At 40.2% G+C, this 25,492-nt stretch overlaps 1 protein-coding gene across 10 annotated transcripts in view; it reads right to left on the bottom strand.

Annotated features, from left to right (window-relative positions):
• Lrch (Leucine-rich-repeats and calponin homology domain protein) overlaps nt 1-25,492 on the bottom strand; it is a 313,181-nt gene that overhangs the window by 83,793 nt on the left and 203,896 nt on the right. For 7 of the 10 annotated variants that reach the window (XM_071679927.1, XM_071679928.1, XM_071679931.1 and 4 more), the window contains 2 exons: nt 15,833-16,048; nt 10,811-11,000 (listed from right to left, as the gene is read on the bottom strand). In XM_071679927.1, coding sequence (XP_071536028.1) covers nt 10,811-11,000; nt 15,833-16,048 — 406 coding nt within the window. The remainder of the gene's footprint in view (nt 1-10,810; nt 11,001-15,832; nt 16,049-25,492) is intronic. The other 3 variants (XM_071679934.1, XM_071679933.1, XM_071679929.1) reach the window with 1 other exon arrangement.

The raw sequence follows: 25,492 nt of genomic DNA, 5'->3' as shown, positions 1-25,492 counted from the left end.
AGAATCTTGTGAAGACGCCCAATGTGGATTATGCGATGAGCAGGAACTCCATTAAAATTGACTGTATGAAGGGTCTCAGGCTTAGAAAACCTTATGGCCTTACACTTAGGTACTTGCTTATAATAAGGGGTTGAACATAAAAAGCAGTTTAAACAATGAAATTAATATCAAATAATACACTATCTACAAAATTAAAACCATTAAGCAGTGAAAAGCACAGCAAAGGTACTCGTCTACAATACTGTATTACAACAATGCTTTATATAATATTCTGAAAAGTATCATTTTCTCAAAGATAACCACTGCAGAATTAAACAGCATCACTGTTTCAATACAGCAAATTAAATTAATGAAGGAATGCCCCTGTTACAAGTCAAACACTTTTATAAAATTCTTTCTGGTCTTGTCAGTTTAGGGTTCTCATAATCTCTCTATAGTGCTATAATAAAGTTCATATCAGAGGCATTTCTCCAGGAATGGAAAGAATACAATCCTTGCAACTGACACAGCGTTAGTTAGCATTAGTAAAAAAAAAATATAATTTCTAACTATGCACAGAGTTCTTACCACAATCTCACCTGAAGTTGTATCACAAAAATTCTCTCCTGCTGATTACTTTCTAGTTAAAAATCTATTCTCTTAAAAATCCAGTTATAAATTCTACTTTTAAGTGCTACATCAATTAAAAGACTTACCTCAAAGTTCATACAAACTGGAAAAACATATGCAATCTTTCCTTTCTGTTCGCATAAATCTTTTACAAATAACTTTACTAAAAAACTACTAACAATCACTATTTCATACAACACCTCAACTACCATGTGCCTGCTTTCATCTGTACACCACTATTTCTAATGGTGTTTATTTCAACAAGAAACACTACTTTCCAAGTCACGGTACACATTCATATAACCACTGAATTTTTGAGACGAACTTTTTAGTCTAAAATTGGGAGGTCGAGTGACTCACAAATAACATTTCCAGGAGGTTGAAATGCATGGCTAGTAACAGTCTACAAAAAAGTTTAAACGAATGTCCATTTGACATAAAACAATACGGAACAGAAAACTATAACAGAACAGCCACCAGACTTCACTACTAGTTTTCCATGAAACAGATGAAACCATGACTGATATCAAATACATTAAGAGAGATATTAAGTAGTCTTCTACTTACTCATACATGACAGTAATCAAGGAAACTTACATATTCAGTATCAACATGTTGCAGTTTTGTCTCATGTTACATGAAGTATGAGCAGTGAGGTGTTCTGCTAACAAGTGGCATTTGTGACAACTTCGAGGTACTATAGTTGAAGGATTTGTTCATAAAGTTGCTTATGATGAGAGGTAGATGCATCGCAGATATACGGTAAGAAATGTATTAACAAATGTACACAAGTTCTAACTTCCCAGAATTCAATGACACTGTGTGTGATGACTGATACTGAAGTTGAAATGTACCATAATGTATGAGTATCGTGGTGAGTGAAGTGGATACGGAGGTGTTGACAAAAGACAGGTTAAGCTTATATCTTTAAAAGTAACCAATACTGTACCATAATGTTATTGAAACACTGCTTATTTATTAATGGAGAACAGTACTTCAGGAAAATAACAGTCCTGTAGCCAGAGAAGCAGTGTAAAGTTCCTTTGGAGGGGAAACAGTGTTCCTTTTGTGAAGCAGTTTTCCATGTGGGAAGCAGCATTCCTTGGTGGGGAACAAAGGTGATGCACACCACTTCAAAGAAAATGAGTGCATGACTGATGTGTAAGTTGACATGTACAATAATGTATGAGAAGTGCGGTGAGCAGAGTCATTATGGTAGTGTTGACAAAACAATGCCTTAGTTTAACTTCACAAGCTCATCGATAATTTTACCGTTATCTTACTGAAACACTGCTTGCTTGTGTCATTAATGTCGAACTGCACTTCAGGAAAACAACATGCCCATAGCTGGGGAGGAAACACAGTGTTCCTTTGGGGGGAAGAAGTATTCTTCAGTGGATAGCAAAGGTGAGGTGGACTTCTGTACCGACAGTTTGTGTGATGACTGATGCATGAGATAACATATACCATAATGTATGAGTAATATAGTGAGTGAAGTGGTTATGGTAGTGTTGACAAAAAAAAAAAAACTACATTTATCTTTGAAAACTTACTTATTATTTTATTGCAATGTTACTGAAACAATGTTTGAGCTAATAAGAGAAATGTTCTTCAAGAAAGCAACAGGTCTATAGCTGGGAAGGAAGCAGTGTTCCTCTAGGGGAAGCAGTGTTCTTTGGCAAACACCACTCTACCATGTACAACTGCATATTACAATATCTGTATCAATGTTATACCATGAAAAATCCTCGATATGGGGTCCATAACAAATTGTATATAAATGTTTCAACTGATATAATTTGCTTACAATTGTAAGTAGCTTATTTTTGTTGTGTCTGAGTTTTTTCATTTGAGAGTAAGCATTTGTCTCTCAATCACTTTACCATTCTTGGAGTGAAAAACTGAGATATATGATAAATGGAGTATATTTCAGCCAAAGACCTTGGGTCAAGAGTTACTTGAGATCACCAGTTACTCATTATATATATGGTAATTCCCATTCTTTAGCTAATGATACTAAAAATTGGTCTAATAATTTTTAACAACTACTACAGCAGATTACCAAATTATTGTAAACTTGATAAGTTTGCTCCAATAAATCTATATATCAGAGTAAGTGAACTGTTTCTATAGGGGTTGCTGAGACACTCTTACGAAGCAATACAAATATATATGAAAAAAATCTCAGAACAAAGATTTGAGCTAAAGCAAGTACCTAACATTAATTTTTTGGCTTTTTCTCTAATTAACAAATAAACATATAAACCTTTACTAAGGTACCAAAAATCAGATATGTCAAAAGTACCAAATAGTCCATATTATCATCACATCTACTAACGTCTTTGGCGTGTGAGTGAACATTGTACGATACAAGGCTAGTTCTCAGTACAGAGACAGATGCTTTTCGTATGGTGTTGGTTGTTTTACGCATAGTGCTGGTTGTTTTAAGTAAGGTGATGGTCATTTTTGGTAGAGCACTGGTTGTTATGGGCAAGGCGATGGATAATCTATATATGGTAATGGCTGTTTCTGGTATGGTGATGGTTGTTTTGGGTCAGGCATTGGATGTTTTTGCGATGGTGTTGGTTGTTTTAGTAATGATGTTGGTTGTTTCTAGAATGGTATTGGTTGGTCTTGGTACAGAGCCATTTGTTTTAAGTATGATTCTAATTGTTTCATATATATATATATTTTTAACTTTCTAAAAAATGGGAAACAGAAGGAGTCATGCGGGGAGTGCTCATCCTCCTCGTAGACTCAGATTGGGGTGCCTAAATGTGTGTGGATGTAACCAAGATGTGAAGAAAGGAGAGATAGGTAGTAAGTTTGAGGAAAGGAACCTGGATGTTTTGGCTCTGAGTGAAACGAAGCTCAAGGGTAAAGGGGAAGAGTGGTTTGGGAAGGTCTTGGGAGTAAAGTCAGGGGTTAGTGAGAGGACAAGAGCAAGGGAAGGAGTAGCAGTACTCCTGAAACAGGAGTTGTGGGAGTATGTGATAGAATGTAAGAAAGTAAATTCTCGATTAATATGGGTAAAACTGAAAGTTGATGGAGAGAGATGGGTGATTATTTGGTGCATATGCACCTGGGCATGAGAAGAAAGATCATGAGAGGCAAGTGTTTTGGGAGCAGCTGAATGAGTGTGTTAGTGGTTTTGATGCACGAGACCGGGTTATAGTGATGGGTGATTTGAATGCAAAGGTGAGTAATGTGGCAGTTGAGGGAATAATTGGTATACATGGGGTGTTCAGTGTTGTAAATGGAAATGGTGAAGAGCTTGTAGATTTATGTGCTGAAAAAGGACTGATGATTGGGAATACCTGGTTTAAAAAGCGAGATATACATAAGTATACTTATGTAAGTAGGAGAGATGGCCAGAGAGTGTTATTGGATTACGTGTTAATTGACAGGCGCGCGAAAGAGAGACTTTTGGATGTTAATGTGCTGAGAGGTGCAACTGGAGGGATGTCTGATCATTATCTTGTGGAGGCTAAGGTGAAGATTTGTATGGGTTTTCAGAAAAGAAGAGTGAATGTTGGGGTGAAGAGGGTGGTGAGAGTAAGTGAGCTTGGGAAGGAGACTTGTGTGAGGAAGTACCAGGAGAGACTGAGTACAGAATGGAAAAAGGTGAGAACAATGGAAGTAAGGGGAGTGGGGGAGGAATGGGATGTATTTAGGGAATCAGTGATGGATTGCGCAAAGATGCTTGTGGCATGAGAAGAGTGGGAGGTGGGTTGATTAGAAAGGGTAGTGAGTGGTGGGATGAAGAAGTATTAGTGAAAGAGAAGAGAGAGGCATCTGGACGATTTTTGCAGGGAAAAAATGCAATTGAGTGGGAGACGTATAAAAGAAAGAGACAGGAGGTCAAGAGAAAGGTGAAAGAGGTGAAAAAAGGGCAAATGAGAGTTGGGGTGAGAGAGTATCATTAAATTTTAGGGAGAATAAAAAGATGTTCTGGAAGGAGGTAAATAAAGTGCGTAAGACAAGGGAGCAAATGGGAACTTCAGTGAAGGGCGCAAATGGGGAGGTGATAACAAGTAGTGGTGATGTGAGAAGGAGATGGAGTGAGTATTTTGAAGGTTTGTTGAATGTGTTTGATGATAGAGTGGCAGATATAGGGTGTTTTGGTCGAGGTGGTGTGCAAAGTGAGAGGGTTAGGGAAAATGATTTGGTAAACAGAGAAGAGGTAGTAAAAGCTTTGCGGAAGATGAAAGCTGGCAAGGCAGCAGGTTTGGATGGTATTGCAGTGGAATTTATTAAAAAAGGGGGTGACTGTATTGTTGACTGGTTGGTAAGGTTATTTAATGTATGTATGACTCATGGTGAGGTGCCTGAGGATTGGCGGAATGCGTGCATAGTGCCATTGTACAAAGGCAAAGGGGATAAGAGTGAGTGCTCAAATTACAGAGGTATAAGTTTGTTGAGTATTCCTGGTAAATTATATGGGAGGGTACTGATTGAGAGGGTGAAGGCATGTACAGAGCATCAGATTGGGGAAGAGCAGTGTGGTTTCAGAAGTGGTAGAGGATGTGTGGATCAGGTGTTTGCTTTGAAGAATGTATGTGAGAAATACTTAGAAAAGCAAATGGATTTGTATGTAGCATTTATGGATCTGGAGAAGGCATATGATAGAATTGATAGAGATGCTCTGTGGAAGGTATTAAGAATATATGGTGTGGGAGGCAAGTTGTTAGAAGCAGTGAAAAGTTTTTATCGAGGATGTAAGGCATGTGTACGTGTAGGAAGAGAGGAAAGTGACTGGTTCTCAGTGAATGTAGGTTTGCGGCAGGGGTGTGTGATGTCTCCATGGTTGTTTAATTTGTTTATGGATGGGGTTGTTAGGGAGGTAAATGCAAGAGTTTTGGAAAGAGGGGCAAGTATGAAGTCTGTTGGGGATGAGAGAGCTTGGAAAGTGAGACAGTTGTTGTTCGCTGATGATACAGCGCTGGTGGCTGATTCATGTGAGAAACTGCAGAAGCTGGTGACTGAGTTTGGTAAAGTGTGTGTAAGAAGAAAGTTAAGAGTAAATGTGAATAAGTGCAAGGTTATTAGGTACAGTAGGGTTGAGGGTCAAGTCAATTGGGAGGTGAGTTTGAATGGAGAAAAACTGGAGGAAGTGAAGTGTTTTAGATATCTGGGAGTGGATCTGGCAGCGGATGGAACCATGGAAGCAGAAGTGGATCATAGGATGGGGGAGGGGGCGAAAATCCTGGGGGCCTTGAAGAATGTGTGGAAGTCGAGAACATTATCTCGGAAAGCAAAAATGGGTATGTTTGAAGAAATAGTGGTTCCAACAATGTTGTATGGTTGCGAGGCGTGGGCTATGGATAGAGTGGTGCGCAGGAGGATGTATGTGCTGGAAATGAGATGTTTGAGGACAATGTGTGGTGTGAGGTGGTTTGATCGAGTAAGTAACGTAAGGGTAAGAGAGATGTGTGGAAATAAAAAGAGCGTGGTTGAGAGAGCAGAAGAGGGTGTTTTGAAATGGTTTGGGCACATGGAGAGAATGAGTGAGGAAAGGTTGACCAAGAGGATATATGTGTCGGAGGTGGAGGGAACGAGGAGAAGAGGGAGACCAAATTGGAGGTGGAAAGATGGAGTGAAAAAGATTTTGTGTGATCGGGGCCTGAACATGCAGGAGGGTGAAAGGAGGGCAAGGAATAGAGTGAATTGGAGCGATGTGGTATACCGGGGTTGACGTGCTGTCAGTGGATTGAATCAGGGCATGTGAAGCGTCTGGGGTAAACCATGGAAAGCTGTGTAGGTATGTATATTTGCGTTTGTGGACGTATGTATATACATGTGTATGGGGGTGGGTTGGGCCATTTCTTTCGTCTGTTTCCTTGCGCTACCTCGCAAACACGGGAGACAGCGACAAAGCAAAAAAAAAAAAAAAAAAAAAAATTTATAGATCTGGAGAAGGCATATGATAGAGTTGATAGAGATGCTCTGTGGAAGGTATTAAGAATATATGGTGTGGGAGGCAAGGTGTTAGAAGCAGTGAAAAGTTTTTATTGAGGATGTAAGACATGTGTACGTGTAGGAAGAGAGGAAAGTGATTGGTTCTCAGTGAATGTAGGTTTGCGGCAGGAGTGTGTGATGTCTCCAAGGTTGTTTAATTTGTTTATGGATGGGGTTGTTAGGGAGGTGAATGCAAGAGTTTTGGAAAGAGGGGCAAGTATGAAGTCTGTTGTGGATGAGAGAGCTTGGGAAGTGAGTCAGTTGTTGTTCGCTGATGATACAGCGCTGGTGGCTGATTCATGTGAGAAACTGCAGAAGCTGGTGACTGAGTTTGGTAAAGTGTGTGAAAGAAGAAAGTTAAGAGTTAATGTGAATAAGAGCAAGGTTATAAGGTACAGTAGGGTTGAGGGTCAAGTCAATTGGGAGGTAAGTTTGAATGGAGAAAAACTGGAGGAAGTAAAGTGTTTTAGATATCTGGGAGTGGATCTGGCAGCGGATGGAACCATGGAAGTGGAAGTGGATCATATGGTGGGGGAGGGGGCAAAAATTCTGGGAGCCTTGAAGAATGTGTGGAAGTCGAGAACATTATCTCGGAAAGCAAAAATGGCTATGTTTGAAGGAATAGTGGTTCCAACAATGTTGTATGGTTGCGATGCGTGGGCTATGGATAGAGTTGTGCACAGGAGGATGGATGTGCTGGAAATGAGATGTTTGAGGACAATGTGTGGTGTGAGGTGGTTTGATCGAGTAAGTAACGTAAGGGTAAGAGAGATGTGTGGAAATAAAAAGAGCGTGGTTGAGAGAGCAGAAGAGGGTGTTTTGAAATGGTTTGGGCACATGGAGAGAATGAGTGAGGAAAGATTGACCAAGAGGATATATGTGTCGGAGGTGGAGGGAACGAGGAGAAGTGGGAGACCAAATTGGAGGTAGAAAGACGGAGTGAAAAAGATTTTGTGTGATCGGGGCCTGAACATGCAGGAGGGTGAAAGGAGGGCAAGGAATAGAGTGAATTGGATCGATGTGGTATACCGGGGTTGACGTGCTGTCAGTGGATTGAATCAGGGCATGTGAAGCGTCTGGGGTAAACCATGGAAAGCTGTGTAGGTATGTATATTTGCGTGTGTGGACGTATGTATATACATGTGTATGGGGATGGGTTGGGCCATTTTTTTCGTCTGTTTCCTTGCGCTACCTCGCAAACGCGGGAGACAGCGAAAAAAAAAAAAAATATAAATATATATATATATATATAAGTTTGAATGGAGAAAAACTGGAGGAAGTAAAGTGTTTTAGATATCTGGGAGTGGATCTGGGAGATAAGGGTAAGAGAGATGTGTGGAAATAAAAAGAGCGTGGTTGAGAGAGCAGAAGAGGGTGTTTTGAAATGGTTTGGGCACATGGAGAGAATGAGTGAGGAAAGATTGACCAAGAGGATATATGTGTCGGAGGTGGAGGGCACGAGGAGAAGTGGGAGACCAAATTGGAGGTGGAAAGATGGAGTGAGAAAGATTTTGAGTGATCGGGGCCTGAACATGCAGGAGGGTGAAAGGCGGGCAAGGAATAGAGAGAATTGGATTGATGTGGTATATATATATATATATATATATATTTTCTTTCTTTCTTTTAAAGTATTCGCCATTTCCCGCGTTAGCGAGGTAGCGCTAAGAACAGAGGACTGGGCCTTTTTTGGAATATCCTCAACTGGCCCCCTCTGTTCCTTCTTTTGGAAAATTTAAAAAAAAACGAGAGGGGAGGATTTCCAGCCCCCCGCTCCCTCCCCTTTTAGTCGCCTTCTACGACACGCAGGGAATACGTGGGAAGTATTCTTAATCCCCTATCCCCAGGGATAATATATATATATATTTATCTTTTTTATTATACTTTGTCGCTGTCTCCCGCGTTTGCGAGGTAGCGCAAGGAAACAGACGAAAGAAATGGCCCAACCCCCCCCCCCCATACACATGTATATACATACGTCCACACACGCAAATATACATACCTACACAGCTTTCCATGATTTACCCCAGACGCTTCACATGCCCTGCTTCAATCCACTGACAGCACGTCAACCCCGGTATACCACATCGATCCAATTCACTCTATTCCTTGCTCTCCTTTCACCCTCCTGCATGTTCAGGCCCCGATCACACAAAATCTTTTTCACTCCATCTTTCCACCTCCAATTTGGTCTCCCTCTTCTCCTCGTTCCCTCCACCTCCGACACATATATCCTCTTGGTCAATCTTTCCTCACTCATCCTCTCCATGTGCCCAAACCACTTCAAAACACCCTCTTCTGCTCTCTCAACCACGCTCTTTCTATTTCCACACATCTCTCTTACCCTTACGTTACTCACTCGATCAAACCACCTCACACCACACACTGTCCTCAAACATCTCATTTCCAGCACATCTATCCTCCTGCGCACAACTCTATCCATAGCCCACGCCTCGCAACCATACAACATTGTTGGAACCACTATTCCTTCAAACATACCCATTTTTGCTTTCCGAGATAATGTTCTCGACTTCCACACATTCTTCAAGGCCCCCAGGATTTTCGCCCCCTCCTCCACCCTATGATCCACTTCCGCTTCCATGGTTCCATCCGCTGCCAGATCCACTCCCAGATATCTAAAACACTTCACTTCCTCCAGTTTTTCTCCATTCAAACTCACCTCCCAATTGACTTGACCCTCAACCCTACTGTACCTAATAACCTTGCTCTTATTCACATTTACTCTTAACTTTCTTCTTCCACACACTTTTCTAAACTCAGTCACCAGCTTCTGCAGTTTCTCACATGAATCAGCCACCAGCGCTGTATCATCAGCGAACAACAACTGACTCACTTCCCAAGCTCTCTCATCCCCAACAGACTTCATACTTGCCCCTCTTTCCAAAACCCTTGCATTTACCTCCCTAACAACCCCATCCATAAACAAATTAAACAACCATGGAGACATCACACACCCCTGCCGCAAACCTACATTCACTGAGAACCAATCACTTTCCTCTCTTCCTACACGTACACATGCCTTACATCCTCGATAAAAACTCCATATATCATCGACTGTTCTTGGTATGATGCAGACTCTAACCTGAACTGCAGATTTATAGCCATACGGTGTATATTTGCTCTGAGCTTGAGATAAATTCTGTTTATCTGCTTGTGATAACTTCTGCTTATCTGAATGCAAATATATCTGCTGTTTAGGCATTTCAACTGAGTCACAAGACAATTTTTAAGCAATTGGTAAGTGAAGTGAAACTAAAGTTGCCACTCTTGCAGTTTCTTTGCATTATCCACAGAATATACTTGAACATCTGATATGTAGACTGCGCCAAAATAATATCCAGGTCTCATGAATTTACTTTTCAAATGTACACAAGTTGACTGGCTTACTGGGCACGGATACTGATTTCTGAAAAATCTGTAAACAATACTCATCCCCTATCATAACTTTGTTTACTGCAATGTAATGGTGCATTTTGAAAAGATGCTCATCACTCAATTGGAATGATCTTTGGATAGGATTTTTGTAGTGGTTAGCAAGCAATTCAGTCAGAAAATTTGTAATATCACAGGGAGGCTAATGACTTGACAAATACTTCATTTTCATCTGACACCAAGACTAGTTGGTCCTACAAAAGTTTTTGCAAAGGAATGCTGGTTACACTGTTAGAGTAAATGGATTTCTTTGTTACAGTGTGCTCAATACTTTGTTAGGGAAGTAGGACCTTCCATGTCAAGTTCCAGTGGCTGTGACTGGTGTCCATCTTTGAACACTAACCTGAGAAGTAGCTAAAAATTGTTTGATGTTCTCAATGATAATGCTATAAGTATAATCACATGTTCATAAAAAATTTTCAATTTTTGTGAGTTAATCAGAACCACGTTAGGCATTATTCTAAATTTTGAGAAACCAAATTTCTGACACACAGGCACTGGTATTGAGTTGTGTGAGAGAGAAACAGAAACATGGTCCTCACTGCTAAAACATATATGCATACACAATAAGTATACCCAAAAATGCTTGACTACGAATATGCAAAGTTAATACAGTAATACTTACACTTGAAAACCCTAAAAGATGACACAGAGTATGTTTAAAGAATAACAATTCACTATCTAAAGAAGTAGCCTCTTAATTCTTAGGAAAGCTGGTATAGTTCAAACCCTTACGATACAATAGTGATGAAAGTTAGATAAAAACACACAAAGATTAATCATTTATACATACACCATTGCAAGGCTTCGCAGCTCCCATAGGGGTCGGTCGATAAGATGCTGTATCGGTTCGTTGGGATAAATTTTCTGCTGATCTGTGAGTTCCATTTTCTGTTAGAGGAATACCTCCATCACTTCCTTGCCTTCTATATATGTTGTTGCTTTCCATTGCTCGTTTTTGTAGTTTAGCTTCAACATATTCTCTGAAGATAAACACAATAATCTTATGCAAGAGCAAAGAAATTTTTTACATTATATCCAGAATCTTTAGCTATAGTAAATAAGCTATAGTAAATGCCTAGATTAAAGAACTCTAACTAAGAACAGGGGATGAAATAATTCAGGACAATCCACATATTCAAAACCACCTCTGGCTTTCTCCAAAATACCCCCTCCAAAAGAATTATACCCAATTACAGCATCTTCATGAATCATCTACAATGTCATCCCTAATTAATTATAATGAACACTGCATCTTACTGGTGTCCCTGCTATTTTAGTCATTAAAAGCACAGCTTGATCTAGCTCGGGAGTGGTTAGAAAAGTTATTATGATCTTACCCATTAACCAGCTGTATTAGAAGGTACAGAACCAAGGGCATAGGGAGGAGAGGAAGATACTAATGAGGCAAGTGATTATGATATATGATACTTCTACAACAAAGATATAAAACAACAATTCATGTAAACATCTACAATACATGCAATCATACTCCTTTATGAAGATACACTTGAGTTTAAACTTTCTTTTATTCAGATAATATCTAATTAAAAACAATGGCTAAGAGCAGGGCTTTTATTATATAACCATCTACTCCTATGAAGAAGTATTTAGAAACTATAATGTCATACACTTTGGGTTTCATATGGAAATGGAAATATATTTTTTCATACTTGTCGTAATTTCTTGCCACAGCAAGGTAGCATCAGAAAAAAATGAGCAACAGCCATACAAGTTCACATCCATTCTCTAGGCATCATGTACAATATATCCAAAAACAGAGCTCCCTATCCACAGTCATCCCCAGCTGGCCATTCCAAGATTAGTCCATTGTTAGCATGTCACCCTGAAAATACAGCAATGCTACAATTGTTCTATCCCATATATGCCTCTTACCCTTCTGAATGCTCAGGCCTCAATAACCCTAATCCTCTTTTTTCATTCCTTGGTCTCCTCCTTCCCATTGTTCCCTCCACTTCTGATGTGTATATTCAAATTGTCAGCTCTTTCTGCTCACCCTCTACTTTTCAGCACACCCTTGTCAGCCTTCTCAATCAAAATCCACTTACTACCACAAAACTCTCTTGTACTGTCACACAATCAAATCTCTGTTGTTAGGCATTTCATTTCCAACATGTCCACTCTCTTCCATTCAGGGCCTCAGATTCACACTCATACAACACTGTCATGACTACTCCACCATGAAACATACCTGTCTTTGCCTTCATAGACAATGATATCTTCTTCCAAACATTCCCCCAAAGCATCAAGGGCCCTCGCCTCATCTCCCACTGTTTGATTCACTTTGGCTTCCAAAATTCCCTCTGCTGCCATATCCACTACCAAATATCTAATGACTCAATTTCTTCCTAGTTATCTACAATCAAACCAACCTGTCTTGCTCTCCTACTAAACCTATTCAACTTTTTTTTATTCACATTAGCTCTCAACTTTCTCCTTTCACAAACTCTCCCACAATCCTAGGCAGGAGCTCGGTGCAAAGTGAGAGTGCATGTGGCCTTAGAATTACCCTTAACACCTAGAGGTTTTAAAGACTTTTCAGCTGATGGATGTTGCTTGAAAGTGATGGCCTCATTGATCCTGAAAGCTGATATGCTTAAAGACTTAAAAAAAACCTCCCAATTCCCTCAAACTCTATCACACTAAATATGCCAATCTCCATGACTCTTGCATTTACTTCAAACACTTTCCCATAAAAAAAAATCAAACCGCCATGGTAACATCACACATCCTTGATGCAGTTCCACTTTTACATGGAATCACTTACACTCCTCCCTTCCTTCTTGCATACATGCCTTATTCCTTATTGAAAACAGTATCTTTCCTCCCACACCCTATGTTCTTAGCAACTTTCACAAAGCCCCCGTCAACCCTGTCATGTGCATTTTTTGGGTCCATGAATCCAACATGCAAATCTCATACTTTGTCAAGCTATCTCTCATACATTTAGGAGCATTAAGGAGCAATGTTGAATAAGTTTAGTGATATAGAAGGAGAGAAATGGCAAGAGGTGAAAAAGAGGGCAAATGAGAGTTGGGGTGAGAGTATCATTAAATCTTAGGGAGGATAAAAAGATGTTTTGGAAGGAGGTAAATAAAGTGCTTAAGACAAAAGATCAAACAGGAGCATCAGTGAAGGGGGCTAATGGGAGGTAAGAACAAGTAGTGGTGATGTGAGGAGATGGAGTGAGTATTTTCAAGGTTTGTTGAATGTGTTAGATGATGTAGTGGTAGATATAGGGTGTTTTGGTCGAGGTGGTGTGCGAGGTGAGAGGGTCAGCTTGCTAGCTAGCAAGGCGGCGGGTTTGGATGGTACTGCAGTGGAATTTATTAAAAAAGGGAGTGACTGTGTTGTTGACTGGTTGGTAAGGATATTCAATGTATGTATGGCTCATGATGAGGTGCCTGAGGATTAGTGGAATGCATGCATAGTGCCACTGAACAAAGGCATGGGGGATAAGGGTGAGTGTTAAAATTACAGAGGTATAAGTTTGTTGAGTATTTCTGCAAAATTGTATGGGAGGGTATTGAATGAGAGGGTGAAGGCATGTACTGAGCATCAGATTAGGGAATAGCACTGTGGTCTCAGAAGTGGTAGAGGATGTGTGGATCAGGTGTTTGCTTTGAAGAATGTATGTGAGAAATACTTTGAAAAACAAATGGATCTGTATATAGCATTTATGGATCTGGAGAAGGCATACGATAGAGTTGATAGAGATGCTCTGTGGAAGGTATCAAGAGTATATGATGTGGGAGGCAAGTTGCTAGGAGCAGTGAAAAGTTTTCATTGAGGATGTAAGGCATGTGTACGAGTAGGAGGCATGTGTACGAGTAGGAAGAGAGGAAAGTGATTGGTTCCTAGTGAATGTCGGTTTGCGGTAGGGTGCATGATGTCTCAATGGTTGTTTAATATGTTCATAGATGGGGTTGTTATTGAGGTGAGTGCAAGAGTTTTTGAGAGAGGGGCAAGGATGAAGTCTGTTGTGGATGAGAGGGCTTGGAAAGTGAGTCAGTTGTTGTTCACTGATGATACAGCGCTGGTGGCTGATTCAGGTGAGAAACTGCAGAAGTTGGCGACTGAGTTTTTTAAAGTGTGTGAAAGAAGAAAGCTGAGAGTAAATGTGAATAAGAGCAAGGTTATCAGGTACAGTAGGGTTGACGGGACAAGTCAATTGGGAGGTAAGTGTGAATGGAGAAAAACTAGAGGAAGTTAAGTGTTTTAGATATCTGGGAGTGGATTTGGTAGCAGATGGAACTATGGAAGTGGAGGTGAGTCACAGGGTGAGGGAGGGGGTGAAGGTTCTGGGAGCATTGAAGAATGTGAGGAAGGTGAGAACATTATCTCTGAAAGCAAAAATGGGTATGTTTGAAGGAATAGTGGTTCCAACAGTGTTATATGGTTTCGAGGCATGGGCTATAGATAGGGTTGTTCATAGGAGGGTGGATGTGTTGGAAATGAGATGTTTGAGGAAATATGTGGTGTGAGGTGGTTTGATCGAGTAAGTAATGAAAGGGTAAGAGAGATGTGTGGTAACAAAAAGTGTGGGTGAGAGAGCAGAAAAGGGTGTGTTGAAATGGTTTGGTCACATGGAGAGAATGAGTGACGAAAGATTGACAAAGAGGATATATGTGTCAGAGGTGGAGGGAACGAGGAGAAGTGGTAGACCAAATTGGAGGTGGAAGGATAGAGTGAAAAAGATTTTGAGCGATAGGGGCCTGAACATGCAGGAGGGTGAAAGGCGTGCAAGGAACAGAGTGAATTGGAAGGAAGTGGTATACCGGGGTCGACATGCAAGGTAGCGCTAGGAAAAGACAACAAAGGCCACATTCGTTCACAATCGGTCTCCAGCTGTCATGTATAATGCACTGATACCCAAAGCTCCCTTTCCACATCTAGGCCCCACAAAACTTTCCATGGTTTACCCCAGACGCTTCAAATGCCCTGGTTCAATTCATTGACAGCACGTCAACCCTGGTATACCACATCGTTCCAATTCACCCTATTCCTTGCATGCCTTTCACCCTCCTGCACGTTCAGGCCCCGATCGCTCAAAATCTTTTTCACTCCATCCTTCCACCTACAATTTGGTCTTCCACTTCTCCTTGTTCCCTCCACCTCTGAGACATATATCCTCTTTGGCAGAAAAAAATAATTCATCATGGAAACATTAAGCATTCCACAAACCCTAGAATGTCCGTTCATAACTAACATAACAAGGTGCAATTTCAATAGTTCTAAATGTCACCTCTAGATGCCATACAGTTTGCCTCTCATCCAGCAGAAATGACCATACATACAATTAAATATTAATCTAGCACTTCAAGGAAGAACTTGCAAGAATGACGAAAGACCCTACCTTAGCATAGTCTACTTGGAACAATGTTCAAAAGTGGGGCAGGATAGTTATTACTGAAAGACCATATATGTAAATCATTTGAAAGAGCAATGTTTTACTCTTTAAAGAAAAAATCTAGTAACCAAAACATTGAGTGTCTAACCATAAAGGAGTTTTTCCAAGTAACTGTAATCAAAAGCTACTCATAATTTTTGCTGGCGTCTTTTATCTCTTCCTCTTATCCCCCTAGAAAAAAATACACATATATATATATATATATATATATATATATATATATATATATATATATATATATATATATATATATATATACACATATATATATATATATATATATATATATATATATATATATATATATATATATATATATATATATATATACAGAGAAAGAGAGAATCCCTGGTTGAAGCAGTGAAGCAAGGCTGGGACACCAACCTGTAGGTGGGAATGTGGGCGTGGGTATTTTGGGAAGAGGAGTGATTGGGGGGGATGTAGCCCCCTCCAGGATCAGGGTTATGGGGGTGAGGGGGCTCTGGGGGGTGGCGTAGGGAGATGCCCCCGTTGCTGGTGCTGGTGTGGTTGCTGTTGCTGCTGCTGCTGCTGTTGCTGCTGTGGCTGCTGCTCCCAACATTCCAAATAGCACCACTGTTGCTGAAACACAACCGATGGCCACACAATCAGCATGCACCCATGCACACACACGCACCTTGTTTACCAATGACTAACTCTTCCAAGCATGGATTTGGGATTGGACATCAAGAGCTTGCTCAAATGTATTGCACGAAAATATCAAATCCAGGCATGGATTTAGGACTGGACATCAAAAAAGTTGTTCAATGTATTGTACAAAAGAATTAAAATAAATTCAAGGCCTCTAAAAACAAATTTGAGTCCTATCTAAATGAATAAAGCATACTATTCTAATATTCAAAAATAAGCCTTTTCAAATAAAAAACAAAAAACTTAAGTCACAGCAAATATATGAAGATGACCTAAATCCTTGGGCAACCCAGTTAGTATTCTAACATTAATTTGCTGACTTGAGGATAAATATCAGGGTTGGGGAAAAACAAGACATGCGTCTAACAGGCACAAACCCATAGGATATGCACGAACTGTATTCTAATTTGTGCAACTTCAAGCATTTGTGAAGAAATTTGGTATGCTAGGTAGATATGCACATGCTAGGGTCATTAAACTGGGATCCAAACAATTACGCTTGTATATAGAAAGTTTCTGGAGGATACATATATCTATTACCACCAATATGAATATAAAATCAATAAAACTTAAAATGAAAAATATAAAAACACATGGACAGTCATTAAATAAAGCATTGAAAGGTCTCTATGCACGCAAATCTCTTTTATTTTTTGTACCAGTGTAAGTATAGTGAAGTACTGGAATGACTCCTGAAAAATCATTTTCACAAAAATGGCATAAATCTTTAAATCTTCCATCTTCCCATCAACTTCAGTACAGTACAGTGCTACAGTGGATCAAAAGAAAGAATACGAGATGCATACTATCATAAAACAAGATTAACTATAATACAATTCTTTGATTTTCATGTTACTTATTTTACTGATTATGAAGAAAAAGAACACATTAATATTTTTCTATAGTATTAATCATTATCAGGGTGTGGCAGACAAAAAGACCGGATGGGATGAATTAGTCTAAGATATCTTCGTAAAAGTGACCAACCCCACACTGTATAATGTATAGTGTATCATAGTGAGACTTCCTATGTAATTGGATCACTAACTCCAAGCAAATTATGAAACACCAATATGTGCTTCAGAAAGTCACTATTCATCTTGATGAGAGCTCCTTGGCAGATACATTAGCTGTGCAGTACAAAAAAAGATTTGTATCATACTGTAAAACCTATGCAATCTTAATCACAAAAATGAGAAACCTTACACTTGCAACTAGATGGACTGTCCCATAAAAACCCATCTATTTTTACAGAAGAGACAGCATGCATACCAACCATACCACTAAAACATCTCATTCAGTAAATTCCATGTGTAATATAAATGAATAGTGTTGCTAGGAAGCCTTTTCCCCTAATATTAGAGAAGTATCTAATTTTACAATAATTTCCATGCTCAATCTAAAGGAACTTTATAGATCCCACACTTACCATCAAATAAACTGCCTTATAAAATGTCTCACACCATATTTTTGTGAATTCAAAAAAGCCAGAGCTATCATTTGGACAAGTCACAACAACAATATACCAAAAATGAGACTAAGAATGAGGTAAGCTAAGAACACATCTAAACATAAATGCTATCAAAATGTATTGTGTTTGCTTGTTATATTTACCAGGACACTGCCCAACCAATCATAATAACCTCAGTGCAAACAATTGCTGGAAGGATCCACTATGCTGCAAAATCCTGGTTCTCTTACAACAGATTCCATTTGCCTAGACAGAGCAAATTAAGTTAATAAGGAAAGCATGTCCTCAAACTGCCCTATCTAAATCAAGGAATGAGTTTCTCAGGTTTAAAATCCATTTTCCACAGCTGAAAGTGAACTAAGGTTATTTCAGATAACAAATTACTTCAGTTCACCATTATTTTCCTATGCATTTTCCAGGCATCTCTTACAGAGAGTTGCCACATAAATTCTATCATCACAAAATTTATCATAAAATGTGTAGAGAAGGCCCCCTCCTTAAAACCAAGAGAAGCTTTCAATTCATAAAGAGGAAAGACAGTTTCTGAATTAAGCATCTAATGGTTTGGAATCCATAAACTTTTATCAAGTTTTCAATTTGTTCTGAAATGACAGGAGGGAGTAACACGAAGAAATGACAAAGAAAGATGGGGTGAACATTTTGAAGGACTGTTGAATATGTTTGTTGATATGATGTCAGATGTGGGACATTTTGAACCCTGAGGTATGTGAAGAAAGTCACAGCAATTGTTTTGGTGAAAAGAGAAGCAGTGATGAAAGCCTTGCTGAAGATGAAGAGCATCAAAACAGCTGGAGCACATGGAATTGCAGGTGAAATGCTTAAGAAAGGGGTGACTTTGAGTGGTGAATGACAGGGTGTTACATGCACAGAGCTTCAGACTGGGGATGGAACAAAGTGGTTCAGGAGTGGTAGAGGCTGTGTGGATCGTGCATTTGTTTTGAAGAATGTGTGTACGAAATATTTACAGAAAAAGAAGGATTTGTATATGGCATTTATAGATTCAGAGAAAGCATAAGATAGGGTAGACAGAGATGCTTTGTGGAAGGTGTTATGAATAAGCAATGTGGGAAGAAAGCAATTAGAAACAGTGAGGAATTTTTATTGTGAGGAAGGCATTTGTGTTAGTAGCTAGAGAAAATGGTGAGTGGTTCCAGGTGAAGGTGGGTCTGCAGCAGGGGTGTGATGTCTCCATGACTGCTTCAATCTGTTTATGGATGGGGAGGTGAGGGAAGTGAATGTGCGGGTTTTGGGGAGAGGAGTAGATTTGCAGTCTGGCAATGGTAGGGGTTCTAGGGAGGCAAATCAGTTATTGTATGCTGATGACACAGTGTTGGTGGTAGATTCATATGTGAAATTGGAGAAAATGTTTTACTGAGTTTTGAAGCATATGAATGAAGAAAGCTGAGAGGAAATGGAATATAAAGCAGGGTTATTCGGAGTAGCACTGGAGAAAGACAGGTTAGGGTTTGAATCTGAATGAAGAAAACTTGGAGCAAGTAAAGCATTTTAGATACCTGGCAGTGGACATGGCAGCAATGAGAACCATGGGAGATGAAGTGAGTCAGAGGAAGGGTTGGTAGACAAAGGTTCTAGGAGCAATGAGGGTGAAGATGGGAATGTTTAAAGGTATAGGAGTTCTAATAGTGTTGTATGGATGCAAGGCATGGGCTATACATGAGAATGCATGGAAGAGGCTGAATGTATTGGATATGAAATGTTTGAGAACAATATGTGGTGTAAGGAGGGTTGATCAAGTAAGAAATGCTGAGTAAGAGAGAGGCATGGTAAAAAGAAGAGAATAATTGGAACAACCAAAAAGGATATGCTGGAATGGTTTGGACTTATGGAGAGTATGAGAGGGGAGAGGTTGACAAAGAGGATACATGTGTCAGAAATGGAGGAGAAAAGGAGATTCAAGGATAGAGTGGAGAAGGTTTTGAGTATTCAGGGTATGAACAAGCAACAGTGTGTGTGAGGCATGCACTGGACAGAGTATACTGGAGTAATATGATATACAAGGATGCTATACTGTCAATGAGCTGAACCATGGCATATGAAACAGTTGAAGGATGGCATGGAAAGGTCTGCAGGGATATGATTTCAGTGCATTATGCATGACAGCTACAGAAATGATGTGGGCAAATGAGACCTTTTATCTGTCTGTTCCTGGTGCAACTCGCTAGCTCTGGAAACAGTAAGTAAGTATAAAAGAAAGAACATGCAGTAGGGTAAAAGGCCCGCATGGAAGTGAGTAAATTGGAATGATGTCGACAATGCTGCAATGGACTGAACCAGGGTATGTAAAGTGTCTGGGATAAACCATGGAAAGGTCTGTGGGGCCTGGATGTGGATAGGGAGCTGTGGTTTTCATGCATTACACATGACAGCTAGAGACTGAGTGTGAACAAATGCGGCCTTTCTGTATGTATTCCTGGCACTAACTCGCTGAAGCAGAGGATAGCGATGCTATTTCCTGTGTGGTGGGGTAGTAACATGAATGGATGAAGACAAGAAGTGCATGTACATAAGTATATATGTATATGTGCATGTATGGGTGTTTATGTATATAAGTGTATATTCCTATGAGTCCACGGGGAAAATGAAACATGATAAGTTCCCAAGTCCACTTTCGTGTAATAATCACATCATCTAGGGAGATACAAGAGAGAAATATAAGTCAGTTGATATACAATGAGGAGACATAGCTAGGATGCCATCTGGTAAACGTGATTGTCCAAGACAAACAATGAGTGTATCATAAAATTATTATGTGGACAAGAAGGTGATTTGTTTACAAATTTTATCAACAATAAGGTTATCCAATTTGTACTGACCTTCACTAATATTTAGGTTATAATTCTTTGTGTATCTAATTGCAATCCTTTCCAACATATGTGTATATGAGTGGATGGGCCATTCTTCATGTTTCCTGGTACTACCTCGTTGACGCAGGGAACAGCAATTATGTATCACAAATAAATAGAAAAGAAGAGTGAATGTTGGGGTGAAGAGGGTGGTGAGAGTAAGTGAGCTTGAGAAGGAGACCTGTGTGAGGAAGTACCAGGAGAGACTGAGTACAGAATGGAAAAAGGTGAGAACAATGGAAGTAAGGGGAGTGGGGGAGGAATGGGATGTATTTAGGGAATCAGTGATGGATTGCGCAAAAGATGCTTGTGGCATGAGAAGAGTGGGAGGTGGGTTGATTAGAAAGGGTAGTGAGTGGTGGGATGAAGAAGTAAGAGTATTAGTGAAAGAGAAGAGAGAGGCATTTGGACGATTTTTGCAGGGAAAAAATGCAATTGAGTGGGAGATGTATAAAAGAAAGAGACAGGAGGTCAAGAGAAAGGTGCAAGAGGTGAAAAAAAGGGCAAATGAGAGTTGGGGTGAGAGAGTATCATTAAATTTTAGGGAGAATAAAAAGATGTTCTGGAAGGAGGTAAATAAAGTGCGTAAGACAAGGGAGCAAATGGGAACTTCGGTGAAGGGCGCAAGTGGGGAGGTGATAACAAGTAGTGGTGATGTGAGAAGATGGAGTGAGTATTTTGAAGGTTTGTTGAATGTGTTTGATGATAGAGTGGCAGATATAGGGTGTTTTGGTCGAGGTGGTGTGCAAAGTGAGAGGGTTAGGGAAAATGATTTGGTAAACAGAGAAGAGGTAGTGAAAGCTTTGCGGAAGATGAAAGCCGGCAAGGCAGCGGGTTTGGATGGTATTGCAGTGGAATTTATTAAAAAAGGGGGTGACTGTATTGTTGACTGGTTGGTAAGGTTATTTAATGTATGTATGACTCATGGTGAGGTGCCTGAGGATTGGCGGAATGCGTGCATAGTGCCATTGTACAAAGGCAAAGGGGATAAGAGTGAGTGCTCAAATTACAGAGGTATAAGTTTGTTGAGTATTCCTGGTAAATTATATGGGAGGGTACTGATTGAGAGGGTGAAGGCATGTACAGAGCATCAGATTGGGGAAGAGCAATGTGGTTTCAGAAGTGGTAGAGGATGTGTGGATCAGGTGTTTGCTTTGAAGAATGTATGTGAGAAATACTTAGAAAAGCAAATGGATTTGTATGTAGCATTTATGGATCTGGAGAAGGCATATGATAGAGTTGATAGAGATGCTCTGTGGAAGGTATTAAGAATATATGGTGTGGGAGGCAAGTTGTTAGAAGCAGTGAAAAGTTTTTATCGAGGATGTAAGGCATGTGTACGTGTAGGAAGAGAGGAAAGTGATTGGTTCTCAGTGAATGTAGGTTTGCGGCAGGGGTGTGTGATGTCTCTATGGTTGTTTAATTTGTTTATGGATGGGGTTGTTAGGGAGGTAAATGCAAGAGTTTTGGAAAGAGGGGCAAGTATGAAGTCTGTTGGGGATGAGAGAGCTTGGGAAGTGAGTCAGTTGTTGTTCGCTGATGATACAGCGCTGGTGGCTGATTCATGTGAGAAACTGCAGAAGCTGGTGACTGAGTTTGGAAAAGTGTGTGGAAGAAGAAAGTTAAGAGTAAATGTGAATAAGAGCAAGGTTATTAGGTACAGTAGGGTTGAGGGTCAAGTCAATTGGGAGGCGAGTTTGAATGGAGAAAAACTGGAGGAAGTGAAGTGTTTTAGATATCTGGGAGTGGATCTGGCAGCGGATGGAACCATGGAAGCGGAAGTGGATCATAGGGTGGGGGAGGGGGGCGAAAATCCTGGGGGCCTTGAAGAATGTGTGGAAGTCGAGAACATTATCTCGGAAAGCAAAAATGGGTATGTTTAAAGGAATAGTCGTTCCAACAATGTCAATCTTTCCTCACTCATTCTCTCCATGTGCCCAAACCATTTCAAAACACCCTCTTCTGCTCTCTCAACCACGCTCTTTTTATTTCCACACATCTCTCTTACCCTTACGTTACTTACTCGATCAAACCACCTCACACCACACATTGTCCTCAAACATCTCATTTCCAGCACATCCATCCTCCTGCGCACAACTCTATCCATAGCCCACGCCTCGCAACCATACAACATTGTTGGAACCACTATTCCTTCAAACATACCCATTTTTGCTTTCCGAGATAATGTTCTCGACTTCCACACATTTTTCAAGGCTCCCAAAATTTTCGCCCCCTCCCCCACCCTATGATCCACTTCCGCTTCCATGGTTCCATCCGCTGACAGATCCACTCCCAGATATCTAAAACACTTCACTTCCTCCAGTTTTTCTCCATTCAAAAAAAAATATATATATATATATATATTTTTTTTTTTCTCTCCATACTTGTCATTTCCCGGATGAGCGAGGTAGCATCAAGAACAGATAATAGAGGCTTAGGGGGAAAAATCCCCACTTGGTTCCATTTGAAGGAATAGTGGTTCCAACAATGTTGTATGGTTGCGAGGCGTGGGCTATGGATAGAGTTGTGCGCAGGAGGATGGATGTGCTGGAAATGAGATGTTTGAGGACAATGTGTGGTGTGAGGTGGTTTGATCGAGTAAGTAACGTAAGGGTAAGAGAGATGTGTGGAAATAAAAAGAGCGTGGTTGAGAGAGCAGAAGAGGGTGTTTTGAAATGGTTTGGGCACATGGAGAGAATGAGTGAGGAAAGATTGACCAAGAGGATATATGTGTCGGAGGTGGAGGGAACGAGGAGAAGAGGGAGACCAAATTGGAGGTGGAAAGATGGAGTGAAAAAGATTTTGTGTGATCGGGGCCTGAACATGCAGGAGGGTGAAAGGAGGGCAAGGAATAGAGTGAATTGGAGCGATGTGGTATACAGGGTTTGACGTGCTGTCAGTGGATTGAATCAAGGCATGTGAAGCGTCTGGGGTAAACCATGGAAAGCTGTGTAGGTATGTATATTTGCGTGTGTGGACGTGTGTATGTACATGTGTATGGGGGGGGGGGGTTGGGCCATTTCTTTCGTCTGTTTCCTTGCGCTACCTCGCAAACGCGGGAGACAGCGACAAAGTATAAAAAAAAAAAAAAAAAAAAAAAAAAAAAAATATTTTTTTTTTTTTTTTTTTTTCATACTATTCGCTATTTCCCGCGATAGCGAGGTAGCGTTAAGAACAGAGGACTGGGCCTTTGAGGGAATATCCTCACCTGGACCTCTTCTCTGTTCCTTCTTTTGGGAAAAAAAAAAAAAAAAAAAAAAAACCTTTTTTTTTTTTCAATTATCATACTTAATCACCGTTTCCCACGTAACAGCGAGGTAGCACCAGGAAACAGATGAAGAATGACCCATCCAATAATATAAACATAAATATACAAAATGCCTATACAAATACATATCAACATATACATACACATACACAAACATATACATATATACACATGTACATATTCATACTTGCTTACCTTTATCCATTCCTGGTGCTATCCGGCCCCACAGGAAATAGCATGGCCACCCCCCGCTTCAGTAGAGTAGCACCAGGAAAATAGACAAAACAATCCACATTTGTTCAAACTCAGTCTCTAGCTGTCATGGATAATGCACCAAAACCACAGCTCCCTATCCACATCCAGGCCCCACAAACATTTCCATGGTTTACCCCAAATGTTTTGCATGCCCACTTTTGCTCTCTGAGATAATGTTCTCTCCTTCCACACATTCTTCATCACTCCCAGAACCTTTGACCCATCCTCCACCCTGTGATTCAATTTCACTTCCATGGTTTCACTTGCTGCTAAGTCCACTCCCATATATCTAAAACACTTCACTTCCTCCAATTTTCTCCATTCACACTTACACTGCAATTTTTTTTCATACATATTCACCATTTCCCACTTTAGCAAGGTAGCATCAAGAATAGACGTCTAAGCCTAAGAGAGAAAACCCTCAATTAGTCCCCTTCTCTATTCCTTCTTTTGGAAAAGTAAAATCAGGAGAGGAGGATTTCCAGCCGCCCACTCCCAACCCTTTGAGTTGGCTTCTAAGACATGCAAAGAATATGTGGGAAGCATTCTTTCTTCCCTATCGTGTGTGTGTGTGTGTGTGTGTGTGTGTGTGTGTGTGTGTGTGTGTGTGTGTGTGTGTGCTGTGTTGCTAATTCATGTGTGGTGGGGTGGCGACAGGAATGGATAAAGGCAGCAAGTATGAATATGTACATGTGTATATGTATGTATACGATGAAATGTATATGTATTTGGTACACAAGTGATTGTCCAAATGGTGTCCTAGCTATGTCTCTTCGTTGTACATAAACTGGCATATTTCTTTCTTGTATCTCCCTTGATGATGTGATTATTAAACGAAAGTGCACTTGGGAACTTATAATGTTTCACTTTCCCTGTGGACTCATAGAAAAATACTTGATCACGTGCAAAACTGTGATCCTTTCCAACATGTATGTATATGTGCCTGTATGGGCGTTTATGTATATACATGTGTATGTGGGTGGGTTGGGCCTTTCCTCATCTGTTTCCTTGCACTACCTCGCAGATGGCGATTGGGTATAATATATTTCTTCTTTTCTTTCAAAACTATTCTATTTCTTCTTTTCTTTCAAACTATTCGCCATTTCCCGCGTTAGCGACGTAATGTTAAAAACAGAAGACTGGGCCTTTGAGGGAATATCCTCACCTGGCCCCATTCTCTGTTCCTTCTTTTGGGAAAAAAAAAAAAAAAAAAAAAAAAGAGAGGAGAGGATTTCCAGCCCCCCGCTCCCTCCCCTTTTAGTCGCCTTCTATGACACGCACGGAATACGTGGGAAGTATTCTTTCTCCCCTATCCCCAGGGAATCCCCAGGGATAGGTATAATATATTTTTTTTTTCATACCATTCGCCATTTCCCGCATCAGCGAGGTAGCGTTAAGAACAGAGGACTGGGCCTTTGAGGGAATATCCTCACCTGGGCCCTTTCTCTGTTCCTCCTTTTGGAAAATTAATAAAAATGAGAGGGGAGGATTTCCAG

This window comes from Panulirus ornatus, chromosome 30 (genome assembly GCF_036320965.1).
Source record: "Panulirus ornatus isolate Po-2019 chromosome 30, ASM3632096v1, whole genome shotgun sequence".
Lineage (NCBI taxonomy): Eukaryota > Metazoa > Arthropoda > Malacostraca > Decapoda > Palinuridae > Panulirus > Panulirus ornatus.
This window is presented reverse-complemented; position numbering and strand designations above follow the sequence as displayed.